The 25,863-nt window shown below is 44.4% G+C and overlaps 1 protein-coding gene across 1 annotated transcript; it reads right to left on the reverse strand.

The window, feature by feature from the left end:
* Window positions 1-16,018: 16,018 nt before the first annotated feature.
* On the reverse strand, window positions 16,019-18,138 carry LOC125546760. The gene is made up of 5 exons (XM_048710902.1): window positions 17,999-18,138; window positions 17,065-17,175; window positions 16,675-16,960; window positions 16,363-16,577; window positions 16,019-16,273 (listed from the first exon to the last, which is right to left on the reverse strand). Exons 2-5 carry the CDS (start codon window positions 17,170-17,172, stop codon window positions 16,019-16,021), a joined length of 864 nt encoding a protein of 287 aa, XP_048566859.1. The 5' UTR covers window positions 17,173-17,175; window positions 17,999-18,138.
* Window positions 18,139-25,863: the final 7,725 nt, after the last annotated feature.

Below are 25,863 nucleotides of genomic sequence, written 5' to 3' on the forward strand. Positions count from 1 at the left end.
AATATAACCTCATGAGCTCTAGCCTCAAATTTAGACAAACGAGCACCTTTCTTGAGAATGAAACACTTACACCCGAACACCCAAAAGTACATGAGGTTGGGCTTGTTACCGGTGAGTGTCTCATATGGAGTCTTGTTCAAGCCTTTGCGGAGGTAGAGCCGATTGGATGCATGACACTCAGTGTTGATGGCTTCGGCCCAAAAGTTGTATGGAGACTTGAACTCCGCCATCATGGTTCTTGCCACATCCATCAACGTCCGGTTCTTCCTCTCCGCTACACCATTTTGTTGAGGGGTGTAAGGTGCAGAATATTGATGTTCGATCCCCTCATCACTAAGAAACACATCCAAGGTGTAGTTCTTGAACTCGGTGCCGTTGTCACTTATTATTGTCAAGATCTTTGCATTTGTGTTGACGTTGAGCTTCATTTGCAAAGTCAATGATGGTTTGATGGGTCTCGCTCTTCCTCTTGAAGAAGTACACCCAAGTGTATCTTGAATAGTCATCCACAATCACCAGGAAATACTTTCTACCCCCAAGGCTATCAAAGGATGGAGGTCCAAAGAGATCCAAGCGAAGGAGCTCCAAAGGCCTCTTTGAGTAAATGATAGTTGTGGGAGGGTGAGCCTTCTCATGTAGCTTTCCTTCAATGCAAGCACTGCAAGCACGATCTTTGGCAAAACTAACATTTGTTAGTCCACGGACATGGTCCCCCTTGAGAATACTTTGCAAATATATCATATTGACATGGGCTAAACGGCGATGCCAAAGCCATCCCACGTCAATTTTAGCCATTAGGCATATCGCGGTCTTACTGGGTCGCCCCAAAAAGTTAATCACATAGAGACCGTTCTCGACATGCCCAACAAAGGCTACTTTAAGAGTCTTGCTCCACAAGAGGGCCACGGTATCAATATCAAAGAAAGTAGCAAAGCTCATGATTGCAAGTTGACGAACGGAAAGTAAATTGTATTCAAGGGACTCAACAAGCATGACCTTCTCGATCGTGAGATCATGAGAAATGACAACCTTGCCAAGCCCCAATACCTTAGAGGATGAGGCATCACCCCACTCGACATAGGTGGGCATAGATGGAATCTTTTGCACGTCCACCACCAAGTCCTTGCTTCTGGTCATATGATTAGTGGCTACACTATCGAGCAACCATGACCCCCCACCGGAAGCAAACACCTACAAGAGATCAATGTTTGGTTTTAGGTACCTATTTTGTAATGGGCCCTTTGATGTTAGTGAAAAGGGTCTTAGGAACCCAAATAGACCATTCAATGTACTCATAAGGAGAACCAACAAATTTAGCATAAACATGCCCATCACTAGCACGACATAACACATAGGAAGGGTTAAAGTCACGACTTTGTTGGAAGGGGTGGCATTGCCCTTCTTGACACCACCACCCTTCACATTGTTCTTCTTCTCCTTAGAGGCACCCTTTCCCTCTTTGACAAAAGTTTGCATGAGAGGAGGAGGTCGTTTGGCCTTGTCATTCTTCTTCTTGTCCTTGGACTTGGGTGCGAACCCAATCCCTTCCTTGGACACAACTTCCTTTTGATTGCTCAAAAGATCATTGAGGTTCTTCTCACCTTGTATGCATGACACAAGTCCTTTCTCAAGTTCCTCCTTCAACTTTGCATTCTCCTCAACAAGATGCACATGCTCACAACAAGGGTTAGTAGCATTTGTGTTATCAATTAAAACCATATGAGGAAAAGTGGCTTTATCCTTGGTTAGCCTCATTTGGAGTTGATCATGAGACTCTTTAATACTAGCATGAGTACTCTTCAAGGCCTTGTGAGCCTTGTCAAGGATATCAAACTCCTCATTGAGTCTAGCAAGATCAACACCAAATTTGGCCTTCTCAGAATTTAGCACACGAGACACAACAAGAGCATGATCAAGATCTTTCTTTAATTTAGCATGGTCATCGTTGTGTGACTCCTCAAGAGCCAAGCGATGACCACACTCTTCCTCAAGAGCATTAGAGAGATCCTATATCTCATCGGCATAGTCACGACTATGCCCCTCCATCTTAGAGATGGTGTCTTCGTGAGCTTCGATCATGTAATTAGCTTCACCAAGTTGTTCCAAGAGAGCAACGAAGTGCTTCTTGGATTTACCCTTAAGCTTACTCATAAAAGACACAAACTCATTTTCCTCCATGTTGGACCCCCCACTTTCATCAATACAATCCGTCAAACAAGGATGAGTAATGATGGTAGTTTTGATGTTGGGGGTTACCTTGTTGGTGGCTTTAGCCATGAGGCACTTGGTCGTGATGTTCTCATTGGGTGAGTTGAAGAGGCACGCCCGTGGGGTTGTCGCAATGGCCACGGAGGCCATGGCAACTGTCTCACCATCTTCATCATCATCCTCATTGTACTCTTCTTGTGCCACCAATCCCTTGGGAGGAGCCTTCTTGGTGAAGTGGTTCTTGTTGGGGAAAGACTTGGCCTTGTCCTTCTGGATGAACTTGCCACCATTGTCTTCCCTCTTCTCATAGGGGCACTCCGCAACAAAGTGGCTCACATTGCCACAATTGTAGCAAGTCCTCACACGTTTCTTCCCCTTGGCGCCACTTGAGTTGCTCTTGTTGAAGTTGGGTCTTGAGTTCTTCTTGCTCCAAAATTGTCTTGAAGTGAGAGCCATGTGCTCATGATAATCATATTTCGTATCTTCGGGGTTGCTCTCCTCTTCTTCCTCTTCTTACACACTAGCCTTGGCTTTCAAAGCAAGGTTGGGCTTCTTTGCTCTTTGAGAACGCAATACCGCATTATTGGCGGTCTTGTCCAAGATACTCATTGCCACAAACTCATCCAACACTTCACATGAGGACAAGGTGTGGAAGTCCGGCCATTGACGGATGACGGAGGACATGGCCTTATGGTAAGGCATCATGGCTTTGAGAAATTTCCGCTTGATCCAATTGTCATTTGTATCCTTCCTCCCATGATCTCGGAGTGAGACCGCGAGTGTGGTTAGTCTCCGGTAGAGCTCACGAGGTTCTTCACCTTCATTCATAGCAAATTCATCGGCTTCATCTTGCACCACTTCATAGTTGGAACGTTGAATGCTTGTGCTTCCCTTGTAAAGGGAAACAACATGGTGCCATGCTTACTTTGCCACGGTGAATGGTCGGAGATGCGCAATATCTTCGGGAGGGATTGCATCTTGGATGATGAAGAGAGCATTCTCGTTGAATTGATGATCCGCATCTTCTCTTGGGGTGAAGTTGCTTGGGTCATGTGGATAGAAACCTTGCTCAATGATTCTCCAAAGGTTAGTATTCACATGATTTAAATGACGTTTAAAGTGATAGACCCAAGCGTCAAAATCCACATTTTTCACAATCTTAGGAGGAGAACCGGTAGGATTTAAATTAGTGGAGGGAATCGGTCCTCCATAGGTAAGTGGAGGTTCCACATGGGCAAAGATGCCATTTCCACATTTACCACTAGACAAAGGAACTTTATCACTAGAAGCTTCCCCCTTGTCGGAGTAAGCAACCATCACCTTGTTAGTGGGATCAACTGCTTCCAAAGGTGCGATGGATAATTTAAGACCATCAAGAAAATCCTTAAGCACGCCTTTGACCTCGGTCGTCATGGAGGTTTTAAATGTGTCCAAGGCCACATTGAGTTCCTCATGTGAGACCGAGGTTCCCCATCGGCCGTAGACGAGTACGGAATCACACCGAGGTGCTCCTCCTCACCGTCTACGGTGTCAACCATACTCTTTGGATGGCAAAGCCCTTAATAAAGAGACGAGGCCCTGATACCAATTGAAAGGATCGATATAGTTGACTAGAGGGGGGTGAATAGGCAACTAACAATTTTTAGCTTTTCTTTACCAATTTAAACTTTGCATCAAAGTAGGTTGTCTAGATATGCAACTAGGTGAGCAACCAATATGATGCAACAACAATAAGTAAACAAGCAAGCAAGGGATGTAACACAAGATAAGCTTGCACGAGTAAAGGGATGAGATAACCAAGAGTGGAGTTGGTGAAGACGAGGATGTGTTACCGAAGTTCCTTCCCTTTGAGAGGAAGTACGTCTCCGTTGGAGCGGTGTGGAGGCACAATGCTCCCCAAGAAGTCACTAGGGCCACCGTATTCTCCTCACGCCCTCACAGAATGCGAGATACCGTGATTCCACTATTGGTTCCCTTGAAGGTGGCGACCGAACCTTTACAAACAAGGTTGGGGCAATCTCCACAACTTAATTGGAGCCTCCCAACAACACCAGAAGCTTCACCACAATGGAGTATGGCTCCGTGATGACCTCAACCGTCTAGGGTGCTCAAACACCCAAGAGTACCAAGATCCGCGAGGGATTAGTGGGGGGAATCAAATATCTCTTGGTGGACATGTAGATCTAGGCCTTCTCAACCAATACCTAGGAGATCAACAAGTTTGATTGGTTAGGGAGAGAGATCAGGGGGAATGGAGTTTAGAGCAACAATGGAGCTTGGGGTGTAAGAGGTAAGTCAACTCGGAGAAGATGGCTCCCTTTTATAGTGGAAGAGAAAATCCAACCATTATCCACCAACTCAGCCTGCGACGCATGGTACTACCGCACTGGAGACACGGTACTACCGCAAGGCACTGAAGTACTACCGCCCACGCAGTAGTATCCAACACAGCCCTGATGCAACGAAGCAGAAGGCGGTAGAACTGCTGGCGCGATACTACCGCTCCCCCTTGCGGTACTACCACAAGGCAGGGATAGTCTAGATTTTGGAAGGCACGGACGTATAAAAATACATCCATGGCAACTTCCACTGAGTTAAGGTCTATGCAAAAATCCAACATGGTAGTACCGGAAGCCAGGAGCGGTACTACCGCGTGGGGCGCGGATGTAAAAAATTACATCAGCCCCTACTTCCGCTTGTGCTGCTGAGCCAGACCTGAGGCCACGGTACTACCGCGTCAGAGAAGCGGTACTACTGCGAGCACCTGCGGTACTACCATGCCCAAGGCCGGTACTACCGCAGGGGCCTGCGGTACTACTGCTCTGAGGAGCAGTACTACCGCATGCCCCAGTTCAGCAACACTCGAAGTCAAACTTTTTGCAGATATTCGGAGAAATGGAGAATGCTCCAAAGAGCCAAAGGAAAGGTGGTGCAAAAGGAACAGGCGTATACGTGTTGATTCCACCCAAACCTTTCCAATGCGGACCCCCTCTTAATAGTACGACTTTCCTACGACTCAAACTACCGAAAAGAAACGTTGAGAAACACCGTCTTCAATAGTCTTCGAGGGGCACCAAATTGTCTTGCCTAGACATGATATATCCGAAATGCTCAATGCACACGATTAGTCCGCCAAAGCATTGTCATCAATCACCAAAACTACTAAGGGATAAATATGCCCTTACACACCCGCAGTGGGGAGGGGACTTGCCGGAGAGGTACCCCACTATCTAATGTAGGGTTCAGGGTGGGGGCGGTGGTCGCCGGCGGTGGGGGCGCGGTGGTGGTGTGGGGATCGTCGGAGAAAAAGCTCGATGCGGGGGGCCTAGAGAGCTGGCTGGGGCGGCGGCAGACCGGCGGTGGGGAGTGGTTTCGAGGTGACAAGGCGGCACGGGAGCGCCGCCGGCCGCCAGCGGCGGGGGCCGACGGTTCGGCCGGTGGTGGCTGGCGGCTCAGGGGGTGGAGGTTTAAAATGAACTGCAGGCCCTCCCTAAAATACATGTGAAGTGCCTCTCTGCTACCATTGCGTTCAGTTTTGACAGTAACATTCAGATTCCACAGTAAATTTTATTTTTGACAGTTAAGTTTAGAGTCAATAGTTTTTACCTCATCTATTGTAGTCAGGTGATTTTTGGTGATGTAAATTTTACATCTATCACTTTTTGGTAATGTATTTTACATCATCTATTGGAGATGCTATTAGAATCCCACTTGAGATTAACGATGTTTGTCTTGTACTGCTTCAGCCTCAACGTCTTATGGCTCGCCAGAGCTGCTCCAATGACGGAACCATCAATCACAATAGAGTAGTGCCCTGAACGCCGTCTACAGATTCCTCAAATCTTTCTCCACACCTCCGATAACCACCTCTGCCTCAACTTGTTCAGCGACCAACCCAATGATGCTGAGGTCGACACAGCTACGGCAAAGAGGTTGTACACTTGTCGCATCACTTATTACTCTACATTCATGTCGATCCATTAGGGCTATTTTGGTTCAAAGGAAAAACATAGCAATAGGAAATTTTCCTATGGCACTCTACTATTCAATTATTCATGCATTTTGTTGAAAGGAATGGAGCAAAACATCCACATGGACCTACTTTTCAAAATCCTATGCATGAAAACAAGACCAAGTGCATTAGTGGCAGAATAACATTCTAACTGTACACGCTTTCATATGGTTTCACTTTAATTTGGCAATGTTTCTTTCCATTCCTCTGCTCTTCGAACTCCTATGAACCAAACACCCAAGTTGACAGAAATCATGTGTTTACAAATGCTCTGTTTCCCATGTGCATTCCTATCATATTCCGGTGTTTTTCCTATCCCATCATTTTTAGAATCCTGCAAGCCAAAGGATCCCTTACAGAATTACTTCAGTTACAGGTAGGTGTCTAAGAAAACTTTGTGTGGTTTATCCTGCTCCTGCTGCGACGCCGTCCACCTCACTTGAGCTGCTCCATCGACATAAACATCCACCAAACCAGACATCATGACTCCTGATCGTCTTTCGCCACCTCAGATCTCCTTCCCAGGTACCGGCACCCACCGCAACTGCATCACCATCATCAACTCAGCAGACGAACCTAAGGAGTACACGGGTCCACAAGAGATGTCGCACTCTTTTCTTTCTGCTTATGTTATGCATTGCTTAATATTACCTGCTACTTTATCGTCATGTTCACCTCTTAGACTCCAAGTCAGGTCCCAATTAATGTTCAAGCCTGAGTTTTAAAATTACTTGTGAGGCACATATCGAGGCAGCTACCAATAGTATCTCTGTCTATTATCTGGTTCACCTATGGTATGCCTATGTTGTTCATCTTGGGTGGGAAACAAATAGTAAAGCAATCACCATCTGTCTTTTTATTAAATTAAAGCTATCATCAGCCTGCTATCATTACTTTTGGATCCATCCACTGGTTGTTACCATCACTCTAGATTTCTACATGCTCTCCTTACATAATCTCACTATATTTTTCGTATGCATGTCAGATATTGTACACAGTCATGCTGAACATGTAGAGAAAAAGAGAAGAGTTTTGCACGACAATACAATGTCATGCAGACATCGCTCCATGGTGGGTTCAATGGCAAACCCCTACCCCCTCTCCATATTGTAATCTAGAGGAATATATCTGTTCTGAGGCAGATTCAGACGCAGCTAACCACTCCCATTTACCCCCAAGGTGTTTGCTCTAACTTGGCATGATGATGTTGGTCATATCATGCATATGTTGCCTTGTAGTGCCTACTTTCGACATCATATATGTCATCTGCTTAGTTCAGGCATGTTCTGTAATGCCACCTATTTAGTTTCTATATCATATATGGGAATTATGCAGTCTCATCTCTTTTAGCCAGCCATAATATATGTGAAATATGCAATGCCATCCTGTTTAACTAGGCATCATATATTTGAATGATATCTTGCCCATCCTTTTCTTCATTACATTTCCATTTGTCGACAATGTTTGTACATTAAACTACTCTTCATGTGAATCAGCCATTTGAGTGGGTAATGGAAAAATCTGGAGTGAAAACAAGGTATTCAGAGCAGATAGTGCTACCTGTCAAAGAAGTTCTCTTGATGGGTCCCGATAGCTCTTCAGAGATGGATTCAGGGACAGATGACCATTCCTATTCCCCCACCAAGGTGTATGCTCTAACTTGGCATGGTTATACTGCTCATATCATGCATATGGTGTCTTGCATTGCATAGTTTAGACATCATATACACAATATTCAACACCATGTTCTTAGTTCAGACATCATATATGTGAATGCCCTCTGCTTAGCATATAAATCACATATGTGAATTAAATCATGCGATCATGATTACTTAGATAACATGTATGTGAATTATGTCATGCGAACCTGTTTACTAAAGACATCATATAATTATCTCATGCCATCCTATTTAGTTAGTCATCATATCTTTGAATTATGTCATGCTATGCTATCCAGTTTAGATACACATCATATATGTGAAATTATGCCATGCTACCCTTTTTAGTTAAATAATATACATGTCAACTATTTCATGCCCTCTTTTTTCCACACTATCTATTGCATCTGTCTCTCATACAATGTCTGTACATTCAACTATGTTTCCTGTTTATCAGCCAGTTGAATTAGAGCAAGTGATGGCAGTATCTAGCGGAGTAAAAACACGGTCTTCAAATAAAACAGTGCTACCACTTGGTGGAGATAGCACCCCGGTTGTACATGCACGGGAACCAGCCCTACCACACATACCCCAGACTCTTGCAGATTATACCCCTGATGCGATGGACAGAGAACCAGCTTCACCCAATCTAACCCCAACCCCAGTAGATAGTAACCCAGTTCCTATTGACACAACACCATCTCCACCATAGAGCTCCCAAACAAGAGTAGTTAGTAAGGCAGCTCCAGTGCCCAAAGCGCCAGTACTACCACGGCAAACCCCAACTCCACCAGTTAGTACACCTATTCCTGTGGAGGAAGCACAACCAGCCAGTCGTAGATTAGCATCTATCGCATTTGATGTTGTTAAATCCTATGTGTGTATCTTCCCATCATGGAAATATTATACTGAAGATGAAGGAAAATGCCAGTTGCAGGTGTTTGTCCAGGAGTTATGTGTAAGTAATGTTATTCATGGCAATTACTTTGCTTTGTCCCATACATTCTACCTCCATGATGGTTATAATACAGCAAATTTTCCCATTTTTCTCTATAGAGAAGGACCGATTTGGAAACTCGGGATGGGGTAACCTATGCTAATACCTCTACTATCTTCAAGAATGCTTGGTGGCGGTATAAGAATTACCTAAAGAAAACATACTTCACTGGCAAAGAAACTCATCAAATTCCCTTACGTTCTCCTGAGACACATTTACTGGACGATGACTGGAACGCCTTGTTCTGTACTAGCCCCAAACCAAGAATGTGGTAAGGTCTATGAGCTCATTTTCTATTTTAAGTACTATATTCTTGCATCTTATTGTACTCTGTTCATCTAGAACAAGTGCTTAAACTTGAAGAACAACTGTTCTCATTTAAGATTCCATTCCTATCGTGCATACTGCTTTGCTCTTGTATCACTATATTTACTCATACAAACTTATTTTCAAATTGAAGGACCCAATCAAAACTCCAATGGCACAATAGGTATGTTTACACATGTTTCTTTAGCAGGTTTACTCTTATAAATAGCTCTGTTGATTTTAATTTCAATTATGTATACAGTTGACCTCTCGTATCATGCACATTACTAGCATCACAACAGAGCCAATAGTGTTGCTATACATGTAGACTCGTGGTACCCATCTGAAATCTTGTTGTGTTGTGTAGTTTCCCACGCTTTGTATTCTTTCAGTGCTGCTTTGTCTTGAACTGGTATGATTTGAACCGTGTCTCTATTTTGATTTGGCAAGACAATGCAGTGACCATAGGACATAGATATATGTTTGTTTGATGCTTCTATTATGTACTACTTGGCAATAGAAGACTTGGTAGTTTAATCCTGTCCACCTTACTAATGAACTGGTTCACCTAAATGAGTTTCATATACTAGTACATGCTAAACCTGTTATGTGTCTGCTTGTTTCTTCTTTTAGAATGCTGACAGAATATTGGGGAGGAGTGCCTTATTAAGCAATGGTAAAGGAAGTAATGCAGATAAGGTTCGGGATAGTGAGACATCCTTGTTGGTCTCCAACAAAGCTGATAAAACAGCTAAGGAAACTATCTTGAAGACAGTGAGACAACCCCAAAGTCCTATCTTGGTTTAGTGTTCGAGTTACTGGCCACTACCGCTTGCATAAGCTATTCAAACTCACTGTCTGAATCAATTCGGTTTCTTGAGTCTCAACTACAAGCTGAAAGACATTGATCAACTGTGTTGCGACAAGAAGCGGAAGGACCACGAAAGTCCCTAGAGCATTCAGATGCATACTTTCTGGTGCAACAACAAGCGTTGGAGGATTTTAGCGCCAAACAGGACAAAGCTAATAAGATTGCTAAGCCTATTGCCAGCATGGTGGATACCTAGGATAACGTTTCTTGAGCTCTTCTAACGTTGTTTCAGTTATGGACTTGTTTTGCTGCCGCATTTATTTGCACTGGTGTCCAATTTAGATGGCCGGTGTATGTAATATGCTTCTTTGTTCCCTATATTTGCACTGGTGGCGAACTTTGATGCCCAGTGGATGTAATATGTGTAATAGCCGTAATAGCCTAGCATTAGTTTCTTGCTTATTTATTTCCTTATTGTCTTGTTTAGTTGTTTGCTTGTAGTCACTGTGGTTCTTTTTCCGTGTTTTACTAGTGGCCACAATAACCTATTTTTATAACTAGGCCACAATAACCATGGCAACACACGAACTGTTGTGACCATGGTCCTGCTACCTGCTGTAGTGACCATGGCCCTCCACGGGCTATACGATCCATGGGCCTTCTACAGGCCGTAGGATCCATGGGCCTTCTACGGGCTGTAGGATCCATGGGCCTTCTACGGGCTGTCTCATCTATGGGCCTTCTACGGGCCGTATAATCATTTCGCCAAAAATGGGCCATACTATTCACGGACCAATAACGGACCGCAAAATGGGCCGTAAACGGGCTAGAGTGGAAATCGTCTGTTTTATGGCTCAACCATAATAGGCCGTTAATAGGCCGTATTTGATGACGCTATGAAAATAGCCCAATGGGTTAACGGGCCACAAACAAACCGACTGTAACCACGGGCTGAATTTGGCCCACAAGCGAAACAGGCTAGTAACGAACCATAAGTAATCGAATTCTGGAAATGAGCCCAAGAATAAATGGGCCCTTAGAAGGCCGAAAGTTAACACGGGCTGGAAACAGCCCACGGACTAATGGGTCGTTAATGGGTATAAAGCGATACATTGTTCATTATGGGCCAGTTTCACCACGGGTCATGAATGGGCCAAGAGTTACAAAGGGCCTCATATGGGCCGAAAGACGTCATGGGCCATACATGGGCCGGAAGTTACAACGGGTTGGAATCATATTGGACGGCCAAGATGATGCTACTGGGCCTAATTCGGATAAGCTGTAATGGGCCATGACTTAGCAGGCTGTAAATGGGCTATATGCGAATAGGCCGTTAACAGGCTTTCCATGGGCCGACCCGCTACCTTCTGACCAAGTCAAACGGGCCGGCCTTTTCACCAAAATGGGCCTCTGTTGGGCCGTGCCATGTGTCGATATATCATAGGCGCCTTCGGTCCAATGAGTGGATGTGACGCCCCGAGTCCAATGCGCCAGGTGTCTTCCAGTTATTCGCCGTCATTGCCATGTCTTTTCTTACGTGTTGCATCTCTCCATGACATCATGTGCATTGCATCATCATGTTTTCAAAACTTGCATCCGTTCGATTTCCCCCAGTTCTCTCCGTTGTCCGTTCTGAGCCCAAACACACTTGCAAGCGCCCGCGGCACGTCCGAAATTCTATTTTATAAGTGGCCAGAAAATGTTCTCGGAATGGGTTGAAAGTTGGCATGTGGTGTTGTTACAGTGTAGATAGGCCGCCTGCCAAGTTTCATCGCATTCGGAGTCCGTTTGACGCCCCAACGAATAACTATAGCGACAATATAGTCGGTCAATTCGTCAAACGTTTTCGGTCTCCGGAAACAGTTGCCGGGCTGCACTCCTTCCCTCTCATCTCAGCCCAACCCCTTCTACACAGTCACAACCAGCCCACCGAGGCCTACCTATCCCCCCTCTCGATCGGATCCGTCGGATCGTGGTCGGAGGCTCCGATAACCCCCCTAACCCTAGCTCATGTCTATATATAGACATCCCACCTTCCAAATATGGACTAACCCTAGCCTACCCTACCCCTAGCCCTTCTCCCACCTCGCAGCCGCCGCCCCCACCTCTGTTTCCGCGCCAGCCACCTCGTCCCTGCCACTTGGCGCGTAGCCATTGGCTGCGCGGACACCCCACACCGCCCATGGCCAATCGGGCAAGGCCACGTCGCCCCCTCAGCCTCCACCACCACCACCGCAGCCCTCCAGGCGCCCGAGCCCATGCACGCCGCCGTCCGCCTGATCCCGCAAGCCCGCACGCACCTGGCTCGAGAGCTCCTCCGCCCGAGCTCCCTCACCGCGAACCGTCGACCGCTCAGTCCGCCCGCAACCTCCCCACCGACCAGACCTCGCCGGAGTCGAACCCCGCGCCGTCGGAGTTCGCCGAGCCCCGTCCAGGCAGTGCCCCGCGCCTCCTCTTCTCCTCCTTTCTCCCGTGCTCTCCTTCTACTCTAAGCCCTGCGTCGCCACCATTTTTTTGCAGGAGCCATCGCCGAGCTCGTCGCGGCCTCCTCGGCCTCGTTCGTTGCCGAATCCGAGCTCCCCACGCACAGATCTGCTCGTTCCCGGCCTTCCCCGCCCTGCCCCGTCAACGTCCTCGCCGGACCACCGCCGCCGCTGCGCCTGTTACTACCTCTGCTTCGAGCAGGAGGACGCTCGCACGTGTCCGTTGACCCGTCGTTCCGCGCCTGGGCCATGAGGGCGCCGAGGCCCAACAGCGTTTTTTGTCCCCCAGGCCGGCCCTTCTCCCCCGATCTGGGCTTGGCCCATGGTGAGGCCATCCCGGTGCCTCCTTTTTTCCTTCCACTGTTGGGCCAGCCTCTGTTTCGGCCCATTCATGTTTTTTTCCAGTTATGCGAATTTTTCTAATATCCAGGAGTTTGGCAGTTTTATAGAAAAGTCCTCCTAGTTCATGCATATAATAACTCACAAATGGTGCATCGGATTAAAATGATTTATATATGAAAAATGACTAGAATTTCATCTAGTTTCACAATATCCAAATTTCATGCACGTTTGAAATGTTTAAATTGCTATTTGCATTAATTTGCGTAAATGCCATGCTAAAATGTTTTATTTCATAACTTAATAACCGTAGCTCGATTTTATATAAATTATATATGTAAATGGGGTAGAAAAAATGCATAAGTTAACATGGTGGAAGTACTTTGCATGTTTAACAACTCTAAAATTGTGTATAGGGCAGAACAGTACCAACTTTAAAATATGCACATGAGGATTTTTCCGGACTTGTTGCTTGTTGTTCTGGCCTCATTTAAACTTGCCTAGATAGGTAGTTTTATTATGCTTCACCTCTTGCCATGTTTAATAACATTTAATATTGTTGGGTACATAAACGAGAGTGAACTAAATGATTGAATGTGGTGTTTCGTCAATATGCAACTCGTTGCATATTGAGGTCCACTTAATTTGTAGTATTGTTTGTGCACTTTGTCATGCCATGCCTCATTAAACCGGACATGCATCATACTTGGTTGTGCATCATGCCATGTTTATGTGATGGTTGTTTACTATGTTGCTTGCTTCTTTCCGGGTTGCTTCTCTCGTTAGCTTCGGTTTCGTTACGGAGTTGTGAGGATTCGTTCGACTACGTTGGGTCGTCTACTTCTTGGACTCGTTCTTCTTCCTTGCGGGATCTCAGGAAAGATAACCATACCCTCGATATCACTTCTATCTTTGCTTTGCTAGTTGTTCGTTCTAACGCTATGTCGTGCTACCTACCACTTATTATATGATGCCTCCCATATTGGCATGTCAAGCCTCTAACCCACCTTCCTAGCAAATCGTTGTTTGGCTATGTTACCGCCTTTGCTCAGCCCCTCTTATAGAGTTGCTAGTTGCAGGTGAAGCTGAAATTTGTTCCATGTTGGAACATGGTTATGTTGGGATATCACATTATCTCTTATTTTAATTAATGCATCTATATACATGGTAAAGGGTGGAAGGCTCGGCCTTATGCCTGGTGTTTTGTTCCACTCTTGCCGCCTTAGTTTCTGTCTCGGTGTTATGTTCCTTGATTTTGCGTTCCTTACGCGGTTGGGTGTTATAGGAACCCCTTGACAGTTCGCTTTGAATAAAACTCCTCCAGCAAGGCCAAACTTGGTTTTACATTTGCCACCTAAGCCTTTTCCCTTGGGTTCTGTGGACTCAAGGGTCATCTTTATTTAACACCCGGGCCAGTGCTCCTATGAGTGTTGGTCCAAACTAGAGCCCCTTGCAGCGCCACCTCGGGGAAACCTGAGCGCTGGTTTTAGTTGTACGGATTGCTCATCCGGTGTGCCCTGAGAACGAGATATGTGCAGCTCCTATCGGGATTTGTCGGCACATTCGGGCGGCTTTGCTGGTCTTGTTTTACCATTGTCGGAATATCTTGTAACCGGGAATCCGAGTCTGATCGGGTCTTTCCAGGAGAAGGAATATCCTTCGTTGACTGTGAGAGCTTGTGATGGGCTAAGTTGGGACACCCCTGCAGGGTTAAAACTTTCGAAAACCATGCCCGCGGTTATGTGGCAGATGGGAATTTGTTAATGTCCGGTTGTAGAGAACTTGACACTTAACGTAACTAAAATGAATCAACCGCGTGTGTAGCCGTGATGGTCTCTTTTCGGCGGGGTCCGGGATCGGAAGTGAACACGGTCTTGTGTTATGCTTGAGCGTAAGTAGTTTCAGGATCACTTCTAGCTTCTCGATCGTTGCGTTGCTTCTCTTCTCGCTCTTATTTGCGTATATTAGCCACCATATATGCTTAGTGCTTGCTGCAGCTCCACCTCATTACCTTATCCTACCCATAAGCTTAAATAGTCTTGATCTTGCGGGTGTGAGATTGCTGAGTCCTCATGACTCACGGATACTTCCAAGCAGTTGCAGGTGCCGATGATACCAGTGCCGGTGCCGCAACCGAGCTCAAGTGGGAGCTCGATGAAGATCTTGATCATTGTTATGCGTCTTTTCTGGTTGATTAGTAGTGGTGCCTAGTTGGGACGATCGGGGATCTAGCATTTGGGGTTGTCTTCTTTTATTTTGGTTCCATAGTCGGACCTTGATTGTACTCTGGACGATGTATGTTTAACTTGTTATTTGTGTGAAATGGCGATTGTAAGCCAACTCTTTATCCCTTTCTTATTCAATACATGGGATTGTGTGAAGATTACCCCTCTTGCGACAAAACCACCATGCGGTTACGCCTCTAAGTCATGCCTCGACACGTGGGAGATATAGCCGCATCGTGGGTGTAACAGTGGATGACATATGTCCCAACGGTGAGCCGACACGTGGTTCCTCTGGCCATTCAGAATTTTACACGTGGAAAATCCTAATTGGTCTGGGCTGTTAACGGGTTATCGGATCCAAACCGAAACTCGATAGCTTAACGCGACCCATTATGATGGATTCCACATGTCAGTTACCCTTGACGAAAGCACTTCTATGACGCACGATTTATCGTCATGGAAGTGGACACTTCCATGATGATAATTTTGGTAATGTCATGGGACACTTCTATGACAGCACATGTATGACTATCTTGATTTTGTCATAAAATCGTCATGGATATGCATGCATGACAGAAAATGTGACCTACTGTGACAAACACGTATCATCACGGAAGTGCATTTTTTTGTAGTGCAAGGTTCATGTAGAGTCCCTCCGTGATCGAATCCCCCTCCGACAAAGTGCTGGAAAAGGCCTCCAGATGGGATTAACTTTTTCACGGTAGCATTTTGCTTCCACTGAAGTGTTTCACACACAATACATACATATTATGTTGATACCCATAAGAAATAGCAATACGCTACAATGTCACATTGCTACCCATCGTTACATGCATGCATTTTGCTACCTTATCCACTAGTTAATTAGTACCATGAATGAACAACACATAATTCAACCATTGAATACTACATATTAAGGTTTAACCTAAAACAATGTTTGATAGGGACTATGACTCTAAAGGTCATTGACAACTTCTAACTAGTCCTCTCTTTTTGGAATGGATGTTAAGAATAGGAAAATCCCCGCACTTCCATGGTGGAGCACAGAGATCAACCTAGCTCCAATTTCCAGGTTGCACTCCTTCAGTATTCTCCTCCACCCATTAACTAGGAGGCGTCCATCTGGTAGGGCTGCAGTCGAGTAGGTGTCTTTGAAATTGGTCTTGTCATCATAGATAAGTTTCATCTCACCATTGCCATCCATAATCTCAGGAACAACACATCTTGGGAGCTTCTGTTGAAAGAACACAATAGTAATATAGTAAGCACTATATTTAATTTATGAAGAGTATATGAAAAGATGAAACTGAATACAATTCTTACCAGACATTTGTTTTGAATGTTGGTCTTGTTCAAGGCATGCACTAGTGGCACGTATGATGCATAATGTTTCCCAGCATTGTGAGTGTTCGTAGGCCACTCGATACCATTAACAAAGGAAACGAGGTAATTCTTCTCTTTCCATGTAAGCACGCTGTCAGCAGTATAGTAAGTGTTGTCAACTATCTCCTGGGTTGTTTTTGGCACTAGGAAGTAAGCTGTCAAAAAATATGAAAACAACATTAATTAGTTATAGATAACAACTTGTTTTGACTAATACAAATATTAATTGCCAAGTATGTTTAAGAAACTTACACGGAGGAAGGATTGGAATGTTTTCCAAATCTACCAAGATGTCAGGATCAGGATCAGAATATTTGCTAAAATCAAAGTGGATAGCCATCCCTTCCTCAAATTTGTAAGCTTTGGCAAATGCCCCCCAATTAGAAGAACCAAAATATGTTCGCTCTTTTTCGTTAAGGATCGTAGTCTTGAAAGAGAAGCCCTCTTTGGTGCGCAGGTAGGCAGTGGTGCTTGTTCCCTTATCCATGGCAACATTAAGCTTCCTTAGGAGGTCAGGCCTTGCAAAACAGGGGATGCACTGAAGCAAAAAAAAAAGAAGAATGAAATTTAGATTTGTTATGCAAAATCCTTAAGACATGCTTACCAATGAATGATATGCAATAATTTGTAGAAGATATATACCGCCGTCCATTTGAAGCCCTCCAAAAGCGTGAAGTAGAAGCAACCGTTCCCCAATTCAACGTTCCCAACGCACAAATCCCTAGTGTGGAAACAATTGAGGCACTCCATTTGCTATGTTCAAAATTGACAAACAATGATAATAAATTATTAAATGACACCAAATATTAGCATGAGTAAAATGTTGAAATGTTGAGTGCCGAAAAATTGAAAAAATGAAAATGAATCAACTTTCGCCAAAACATTGACACTCATTTTGAATCCCTGCAATTTTTAAAGACTCATCCTCAATGGACATTCTGACTAACACTTGTTATCTAGTAGTTGCTATCTATAGGTTAAACAAGGAAGAAATCTGAATACCTACGCTCGACTACTAGAATATCATTGAGCAAAATAGGGAAGACAATTTCTCTAGGGCCAAACAGGGAAGCATATTTTTAAAAGGGCCAAATAAGGAATCCTATCCATATAAGACCCTTGCCAAGCTAGCGTATCTAGGGAAGAGAATATTACTATCTAGCTATGTGAGTAAGCAATGTAGAATGATTCCATATTCGTGCGGATTATGTTGCCACTGATTTCTATTGGGCAACGACAATGAATGGTAAATCTCATAAAATTGTGGCGGCATATATCCAAGTAACTCAATCATTTATCAACCTTATCTGCACTACTTGCGTAGTAGCAACTAACTACTTTGCCAAAAGAACCAAACAACAAACTAACCAGATCCAATCAAAAATTCACCTTTCCTAGCAATTCGAACCACACAATTCATTGTATCTCCAGAGAAAACATCTAGAAACTACCGATGGGAACACAAACTCAACCAAACCTACCAAACATAAAATAGATCAAGAAGCAATGAGAGCTACGACTACGAGATTGGATAATCAAATTAGCAAGGAAGCTACCGATAGGAGGAGAAGCAAACCTGGCAGCCGTGGGGCAAGGACTTGAGGCGGACAGAGAAGGACCGGCCGATGGGATCAAGGGTAAAGTGGGCGGTGTTAGACTCAGAGGCGATGATGGTTGTGGCGATGGCAGCGATGGCGGCGGTGCTAGAGATGTGGGTGAGGGGAAGGGGATCAAACGGGGCCGAGTGGGATCGACTTGGAAATGATAAGGCTACGTGAGCACATGGGCCGGGCCCACCTCTGGTGTGCGGAGGTTATGGCCCACCACTGGATAGCTCACACTAGGAATCAGACACATACGCTACCTCCTATTGCTTCTATTACTTGACTAATTCACACATAAATGTTGGAAATATGCCCTAGAGGCAATAATAAAATGGTTATTATTGTATTTCCTTGTTCATGATAATTGTCTATTGTTCATGCTATAATTGTATTAACCGCAATACATGTGTGAATACATAGAGCACAACATGTCCCTAGTAAGCCTCTAGTTGACTAGCTCGTTGATCAATAGATGGTCATGGTTTCCTGATCATGGACATTAGATGTCATTGATAACGGGATCACATAATTAGGAGAATGATGTGATGGACAAGACCCAATCTTAAGCATAGCACAAGATCGTGTAGTTCGTTTGCTAAATCTTTTCTAATGTCAAGAATCATTTCCTTAGACCATGAGATTGTGCAACTCCTGGATACCGTAGGAATACTTTGGGTGCACCAAACGTCACAACGTAACTAGGTGGCTATAAAGGTGAACTACAGGTATCTCCGAAAGTGTCTGTTGGGTTGGCACGAATCGAGACTGGGATTTGTCACTCTGTATGACGGAGAGGTATCTCTGGGCCCACTCGGTAATTCATCATCATAATGAGCTCATTGTGACTAAGTAGTTGATCACGGGATCATGCATTACGTAACGAGTAAAGTGACTTGCTGGTAACGAGATTGAACGAGGTATTGGGATACCGACGATCAAATCTCGGGCAAGTAACGTACTGATTGACAAAGGGAATTGTATACGGGATTGCTTGAATCCTCGACATCGTGGTTCATCCGATGAGATCATCGTGGAACATGTGGGAGCCAACATGGGTATCCAGATCCCGCTGCTGGTTATTGGCCGGAGAGTTGTCTCGGTCATGTTTGCATGATTCCCGAACCCGTAGGGTCTACACACTTAAGGTCCGATGACGCTAGGGTTATAGGGAAAGTTTGTACGTGGTTACCGAATGTTGTTTGGAGTCCCAGATGAGATCCCAGACGTCACAAGGAGTTCCGGAATGGTCCGGAGGTAAAGAATAATATATATGAAGTGAGGTTTTGACCACCGGAAGTGTTTTGAGCATCACCGGTAATGTATCGGGACCACCGGAGGGTTCCGGGGGTCCACCGAGAGGGGCCACAAGCCCCGGAGGCTTGCATGGGCCAAGAGTGGGAAGGGACCAGCCCCTGAGTGGGCTGGTGCGCCTCCCACCAGGGCCCAAGGCACAGCTAGGAGGAGAAGGGGGAAACCCTAGGCGTAGATGGGCCTAAGGCCCACCCTAGGGCGCGCCCCCCTCTCTCCCCCTCTTGGCCGCCCCCTCCATCCCATCTAGGGCTGCCGCCCCCCTAGGGGTGGGAACCCTAGAGGGGGCGTACCCTCCTCCCCTCCTCCTATAAATAGTGGGGGTTTTGGGGCTGCACAACACACGAGTCTCTCTCCCTCTTGGCGCAGCCCTACCCCTCTCCCTCCTCGTCTCTTGCAGTGCTTGGCAAAGCCCTGCTGGCATGCCACGCTCCTCCACCATCACCATGCCGTCGTGCTGCTGCTGGACGGAGTCTTCCCCAACATCTCCCTCTCTCCTTGCTGGATCAAGGAGCGGGAGACGTCACCGGGCTGTACATTTGTTGAACGCGGAGGCGCCGTTGTTTGGCGCTTAGATCGGAATCGACCGTGATTTGAATCGCTGCGTGTACGACTCCACCAACTGCATTCTTGTAACGCTCCCGCTTAGCGATCTTCAAGGGTATGAAGATGCACTCCCTCTCTCTCGTTGCTAGTATCTCCTAGATTGATCTTGGTGACACGTAGGAAATTTTTGAATTATTGCTACGTTCCCCAACAGTGGCATCATGAGCTGGGTCTATGCGGTGATTCTATGCACGAGTAGAATACAAAGCAGTTGTGGGCAATGATTTGTTCAATTTTCTTACCGTTACTAGTCTTATCTTGATCCGGCGGCATTGTGGGATGAAGCGGCCCGGACCGACCTTACACGTACGCTTACGTGAGACTGGTTCCACCGACTGACATGCACTTGATGCATAAGGTGGCTGGCGGGTGTCTGTCTCTCCCACTTTAGTCGGATCGGATTCGATGAAAAGGGTCCTTATGAAGGGTAAATAGCAATTGGCATATCGCCGTTGTGGTTTTGCGTAGGTAAGAAACGTTCTTGCTAGAAACCCATAGCAGCCACGTAAAACATGCAACAACAATTAGAGGATGTCTAACTTGTTTTTGCAGGGTTTGCTTTGTGATGTGATATGGCCAAAAGGATGTGATGAATGATATATGTGATGTATGAGATTGATCATGTTCTTGTAATAGGAATCACAACTTGCATGTCGATGAGTATGACAACCGGCAGGAGCCATAGGAGTTGTCTTAATTTATTTATGACCTGTGTGTCAATGAAAACGCCATGTAATTACTTTACTTTATTGCAAACCGTTAGCCATAGTAGTAGAAGTAATAGTTAGCGAGGCAACTTCATGAAGACACGATGATGGAGATCATGATGATGGAGATCATGGTGTCATGCCGGTGACGATGGAGTTCATGCCGCGCCTCGAAGATGGAGATCAAAGGCGCAAGATGATATTGGCCATATCATGTCACTTTATGATTTGCATGTGATGTTTGTCATGTTTTTACATCTTATTTGCTTAGAACGACGGTAGCATAAATAATATGATCCCTCATTAAAATATCAAGAATTGTGTTCCCCCTAACTGTGTGCCATTGCTAAGGTCCGTTATTCCGAAGCACCACGTGATGATCGGGTGTGATAGGTTCTAACGTTCGCATACAACGGGTGTAAGCCAGAATTACACACACAATACACTTAGGTTAACTTGACGAGCCTAGCATGTACAGACATGGCCTCGGAACATGGAAGACCGAAAGGTCGAACATGAATCGTATAGTGGATATGATCAACATGAAGATGTTCACCGATGATGACTAGTCTGTCTCACGTGATGATCGGACACGGCCTAGTTGACTCAGATCATGTATCATTTAGATGACTAGAGGGATGTCTATCTAAGTGGGAGTTCATTGAATAATTTGATTTGATGAACTTAATTATCATGAACATAGTCAAAAGGTCTTTGCAAATTATGTCGTAGCTCACACTTTGGTTCTACTATTTTATATATGTTCCTAGAGAAAATTTAGTTGAGAGTTGACAGTAGCAATTATGCGGACTGGGTCCGTGAACTGAGGATTGTCCTCATTGCTGCACAGAAGGGTTATGTGCCTTAATGCACCGCTCAGTGTGTTGAACCTCGAGCATCGTATGTAGATGTCGGGAAACATCTGACATACACGTTTTGATGACTACGTGATAGTTCAGTGCGTAATACTAACGGTTTAGAATTGTGGCACCAAAGACGTTTTTGAAACGTCGCAGAACATATGAGATGTTCCAAAGACTGAAATTGGAATTTCAGACTAGTTCCCACGTCAAGAGGTATGAGACCTCTGACAAGTTTCTTAAGCCTGCAAACTAAGGGAGAAAAGCTCAATTGTTGAGCATGTGCTCAGATTGTCTGAGTACTACAATCGCTTGAATCGAGTGGGAGTTAATCTTCCACATGAGATAGTGATGGTTCTCCATAGTCACTGCCACCAAGCTATTGGAGCTTCGTGATGAACTATAACATATCAGGGATAGACATGATGATCCTTGAGCAACTAGCGATGTTTGACACCGCGAAAGTAGAAATCAAGTAGGAGCATCAATTGTTGATGGTTAAACCACTAGTTTCAAGAAGGGCAAGGGAAAGAAGGGATACTTCATGAGACGACAAATCAGTTGCTGCTCTAGTGAAGAAACCCAAGGTTGAACCAAACCCGAGACTAAGTGCTTCTATAATGAGGGGAACGGTCACTGAAGCAGAAGTACCCTAGATACTTGGTAGATGAGAAGGCTGGCAAGGTCGTCAGAAGTATTTTGGATATACGTTATATTAATGTGTACTTTACTAGTACTCCTAGTAGCACCAGGGTAATAAATACCGGTTCGGTTGCTAAGTGTTAGTAACTCGAAATAAAAGGCTATGGAGACTAGCTAAAGGTGAGATGACGATATGTTGGAAGTGTTTCCAAGGTTGATGTGATCAAACATCACACGCTCCCTCTACCATCGGGATTGGTGTTAAACCGAAATAATTGTTATTTGGTGTTTGCGTTGAGCATAGACATGGTTGGATTATGTTTATCGCCATACGGTTATTCATTTAAGGAGAATAATGGTTACTCTGTTTATTTGAATAATACCTTCAATGGTCTTGCACCTAAAATGAATGGTTTATTGAATCTCGATCGTAGTGATACACATGTTCATGCCAAAAGATATAAGATAGTAATGATAGTACCACATACTTGTGGCACTGCCATTTGAGTCATGTTGGTATAAAATGCATGAAGAAGCTCCATGTTGATGGATCTTTGGACTCACTCGTTTTTGAAAAGATTGAGACATGCGAACCATGTCTATTGGTAGATATGCATGAAGAAACTCCATGCAGATGGATCGTTTGGACTCACTTGATTTTGAATCACTTGAGACATGAAAATAATACCACATGGGCAAGATGACTGAAAGGCCTCGTTTTCAGTAAGATGGAACAAGAAAGCAACTTGTTGGAAGTAATACATTTTGATGTGTGCAGTCCAATGAGTGCTGAGGCACGCAGTGGATATCATTATGTTCTTACTTCACAAATGATTTGAGTAGATGCTGAGTATATTTACTTGATGAAACACAAGTCTGAATTATTGAAAGGTTTAAGTAATTTCAGAGTGAAGTTGAAGATCGTCGTGACAAGATGATAAAATGTCTATGATATGATCATAGAGATGAATATCTAAGTTACAAGTTTGGCACACAATTAAGACATTGTGGAAATTGTTTCACAACTAATACCGCCTGAACCACCATAGTGTGATGGTGTGTCCGAACATCATAACTGCACCCTATTGGATATTGTGCATACCATGATGTCTCTTATCGAATTACCACTATCGTTTATGGGTTAGGCATTAGAGACAACCGCATTCACTTTAAATAGGGCACCACATAATTCCGTTGAGACGACACCGTATGAACTATGGTTTAGAGAAACCTAAGCTGTCGTTTCTTAAAAGTTTGGGGCTGCGATGCTTATGTGAAAAAGTTTCAGGCTGATAAGCTCGAACCCAAAGCGGATAAATGCATCTTCATAGAATACCCAAAAAAATAGTTGGGTATACCTCCTATTTCATATCCGGAAGCAAAAGTGATTGTTTCTAGAAACGGGTCCTTTCTCGAGGAAAAGTTTCTCTCAAAAGAATTGAGTGGGAGGATGGTGGAGACTTAATGAGGTTATTGAACCGTCACTTCAACTAGTGTGTAGCAGGGCACAGGAAGTTGTTCCTGTGGCACCTACACCAATTGAAGTGGAAGCTTATGATAGTGATCATGAAACTTCGGATTAAGTCACTACCAAACCTCATAGGTCGACAAGGATGCGTACTACTTCAGAGAGGTACGTAATCCTGTCTTGGAAGTCATGTTGCTAGACAACAATGAACCTACTAGCTATGGAGAAGCGATGGTGGGCCCGGATTCCGACGAATGGCTCGAGGCCATAAAACAAAGTATAGACTTTGAAAGAACTACTTGATGGTCGTAAGGTTGTTGGGTGCAGATGGATTTTAAAAGGAAGACGGACAATGATGGTAAATTTCACCATTAAGAAAGCTCGAACTGTCGTTAAAATGTTTCCCTACAAGTTCAAGGAGTTGACTACGATGAGACTTTTCCACTCGTAGCGATGCTAAGAGTCTGTTGGAATTATGTTAGCAGTTACTGCATTATTTATGAAATCTTGCTGATAGGATGTCAAAACATTGTTTCCTCGACGATTTTCTTGAGGAAAGGTTGTATGTGATACAACCAGAAGGTTTTGTCAATCCTGAAAGATGCTAACAAGTATGCAAAGCTCCAGCAATCCTTCTAAGGACTAGAGTAAGCATCTCGGAATTGGAATATACGCTTTGATGAGATGATCAAAGATTTTGGGTTTATACAAAGTTTATGAGAAACTTGTGTTTCCAAAGAAGTGAGTGGGAGCACTATAGAATTTTTTATGAGTATATGTTGTTAACATATTGTTGATCAGAAATGATGTAGAATTTCTGGAAAGCATGCAGGGTTATTTGAAAAGTGTTTTTCAATGGAAAACCTGGATTAAGCTACTTGAACATTGAGCATCAAGATCTATATGGATAGATCAAAAACGCTTAATAGTACTTTCAAATGAATACATACCGTGACAAGATTTTGAAGGAGTTCAAAATAGATCAGCAAAGAAGGAGTTCTTGGCTGTGTTACAAGGTGTGAGTATTGAGTAAGACTCAAGACCTGACCACGGCAGAAGAGAGAGAAAGGACGAAGGTCATCCCCTTTGCTTTAGACGTAGGCTCTACAGTATGCTATGCTGTGTACCGCACCTGAAGTGTGCCTTGCCATGAGTCAGTCAAGGGGTACAAGAGTGATCCAGGAATGGATCACATGACAGCGGTCGAACTTATCCTTAGTAACTAGTGGACTAAGGAATTTTCTCGATTATGGAGGTGGTAAAAGAGTTCGTCGTAAAGGGTTACGTCGATGCAAACTTTGACACTAATCCGGATGACTCTGAGTAGTAAACCAGATTCGTATAGTAGAGCACTTATTTGGAATAGCTCAAAGTAGCGCGTGGTCGCTGCATCTACAAGATGACATAGAGATTTGCAAAGCACACATGGATCTGAAAGGTTCAGACCCATTGACTAATAAACCTCTCTCACAAGCAAGATATGAACAAACCCCATGGGTGTTGGATTCATTACAATCACATAGTGATGTGAACTAGATATTGACTCTAGTGCAAGTGGGAGACTGTTGGAAATATGCCCTAGAGGCAATAATAAAATGGTTATTATTGTATTTCCTTGTTCATGATAGTTGTCTATTGTTCATGCTATAATTGTATTAACCGTAATACATGTGTGAATACATAGACCACAACATGTCCCTAGTAAGCCTCTAGTTGACTAGCTCATTGATCAATAGATGGTCATGGTTTCCTGACCATGGACATTGGATGTCATTGATAAAGGGATCACATCATTAGGAGAATGATGTGATGGACAAGACCCAATCTTAAACGTAGCACAAGATCGTGTAGTTCGTTTGCTAAAGCTTTTCTAATGTCAAGTATCATTTCCTTAGACCATGAGATTGTGCAACTCCCGGATACCGTAGGAATACTTTGGGTGCACCAAACGTCACAACGTAACTGGGTGGCTATAAAGGTGCACTACAGGTATCTCCAAAAGTGTCTGTTGGGTTGGCACGAATCAAGACTGGGATTTGTCTCTCCGTATGACGGAGAGGTATCTCTGGGCCCACTCGGTAATGCATCATCATAATGAGCTCATTGTGACTAAATAGTTGGTCATGGGATCATGCATTACAGAACGAGTAAAGTGACTTGCTGGTAACGAGATTGAACGAGGTATTGGGATACCGACAATCAAATCTCGGGCAAGTAACGTACCGATTGACAAAGGGAATTGTATA

The sequence above is a fragment of the Triticum urartu genome, chromosome 3 (genome assembly GCF_003073215.2).
Source record: "Triticum urartu cultivar G1812 chromosome 3, Tu2.1, whole genome shotgun sequence".
Classification (NCBI taxonomy): Eukaryota; Viridiplantae; Streptophyta; class Magnoliopsida; order Poales; family Poaceae; genus Triticum; species Triticum urartu.

Excerpts from the sequence above, each read along its gene's own strand:
- LOC125546760 (XM_048710902.1), bottom strand. The coding sequence starts at position 17,172 with ATGGAGTGCCTCAATTGTTTCCACACTAGGGATTTGTGCGTTGGGAAC. Across the intron at positions 16,961-17,064 it reads AGGGCTTCAAATGGACGGCG|TGCATCCCCTGTTTTGCAAG; the intron begins GTATATATCTTC and ends TTTTTGCTTCAG. Across the intron at positions 16,274-16,362 it reads ACATTCAAAACAAATGTCTG|AAGCTCCCAAGATGTGTTGT; the intron begins GTAAGAATTGTA and ends TTCTTTCAACAG.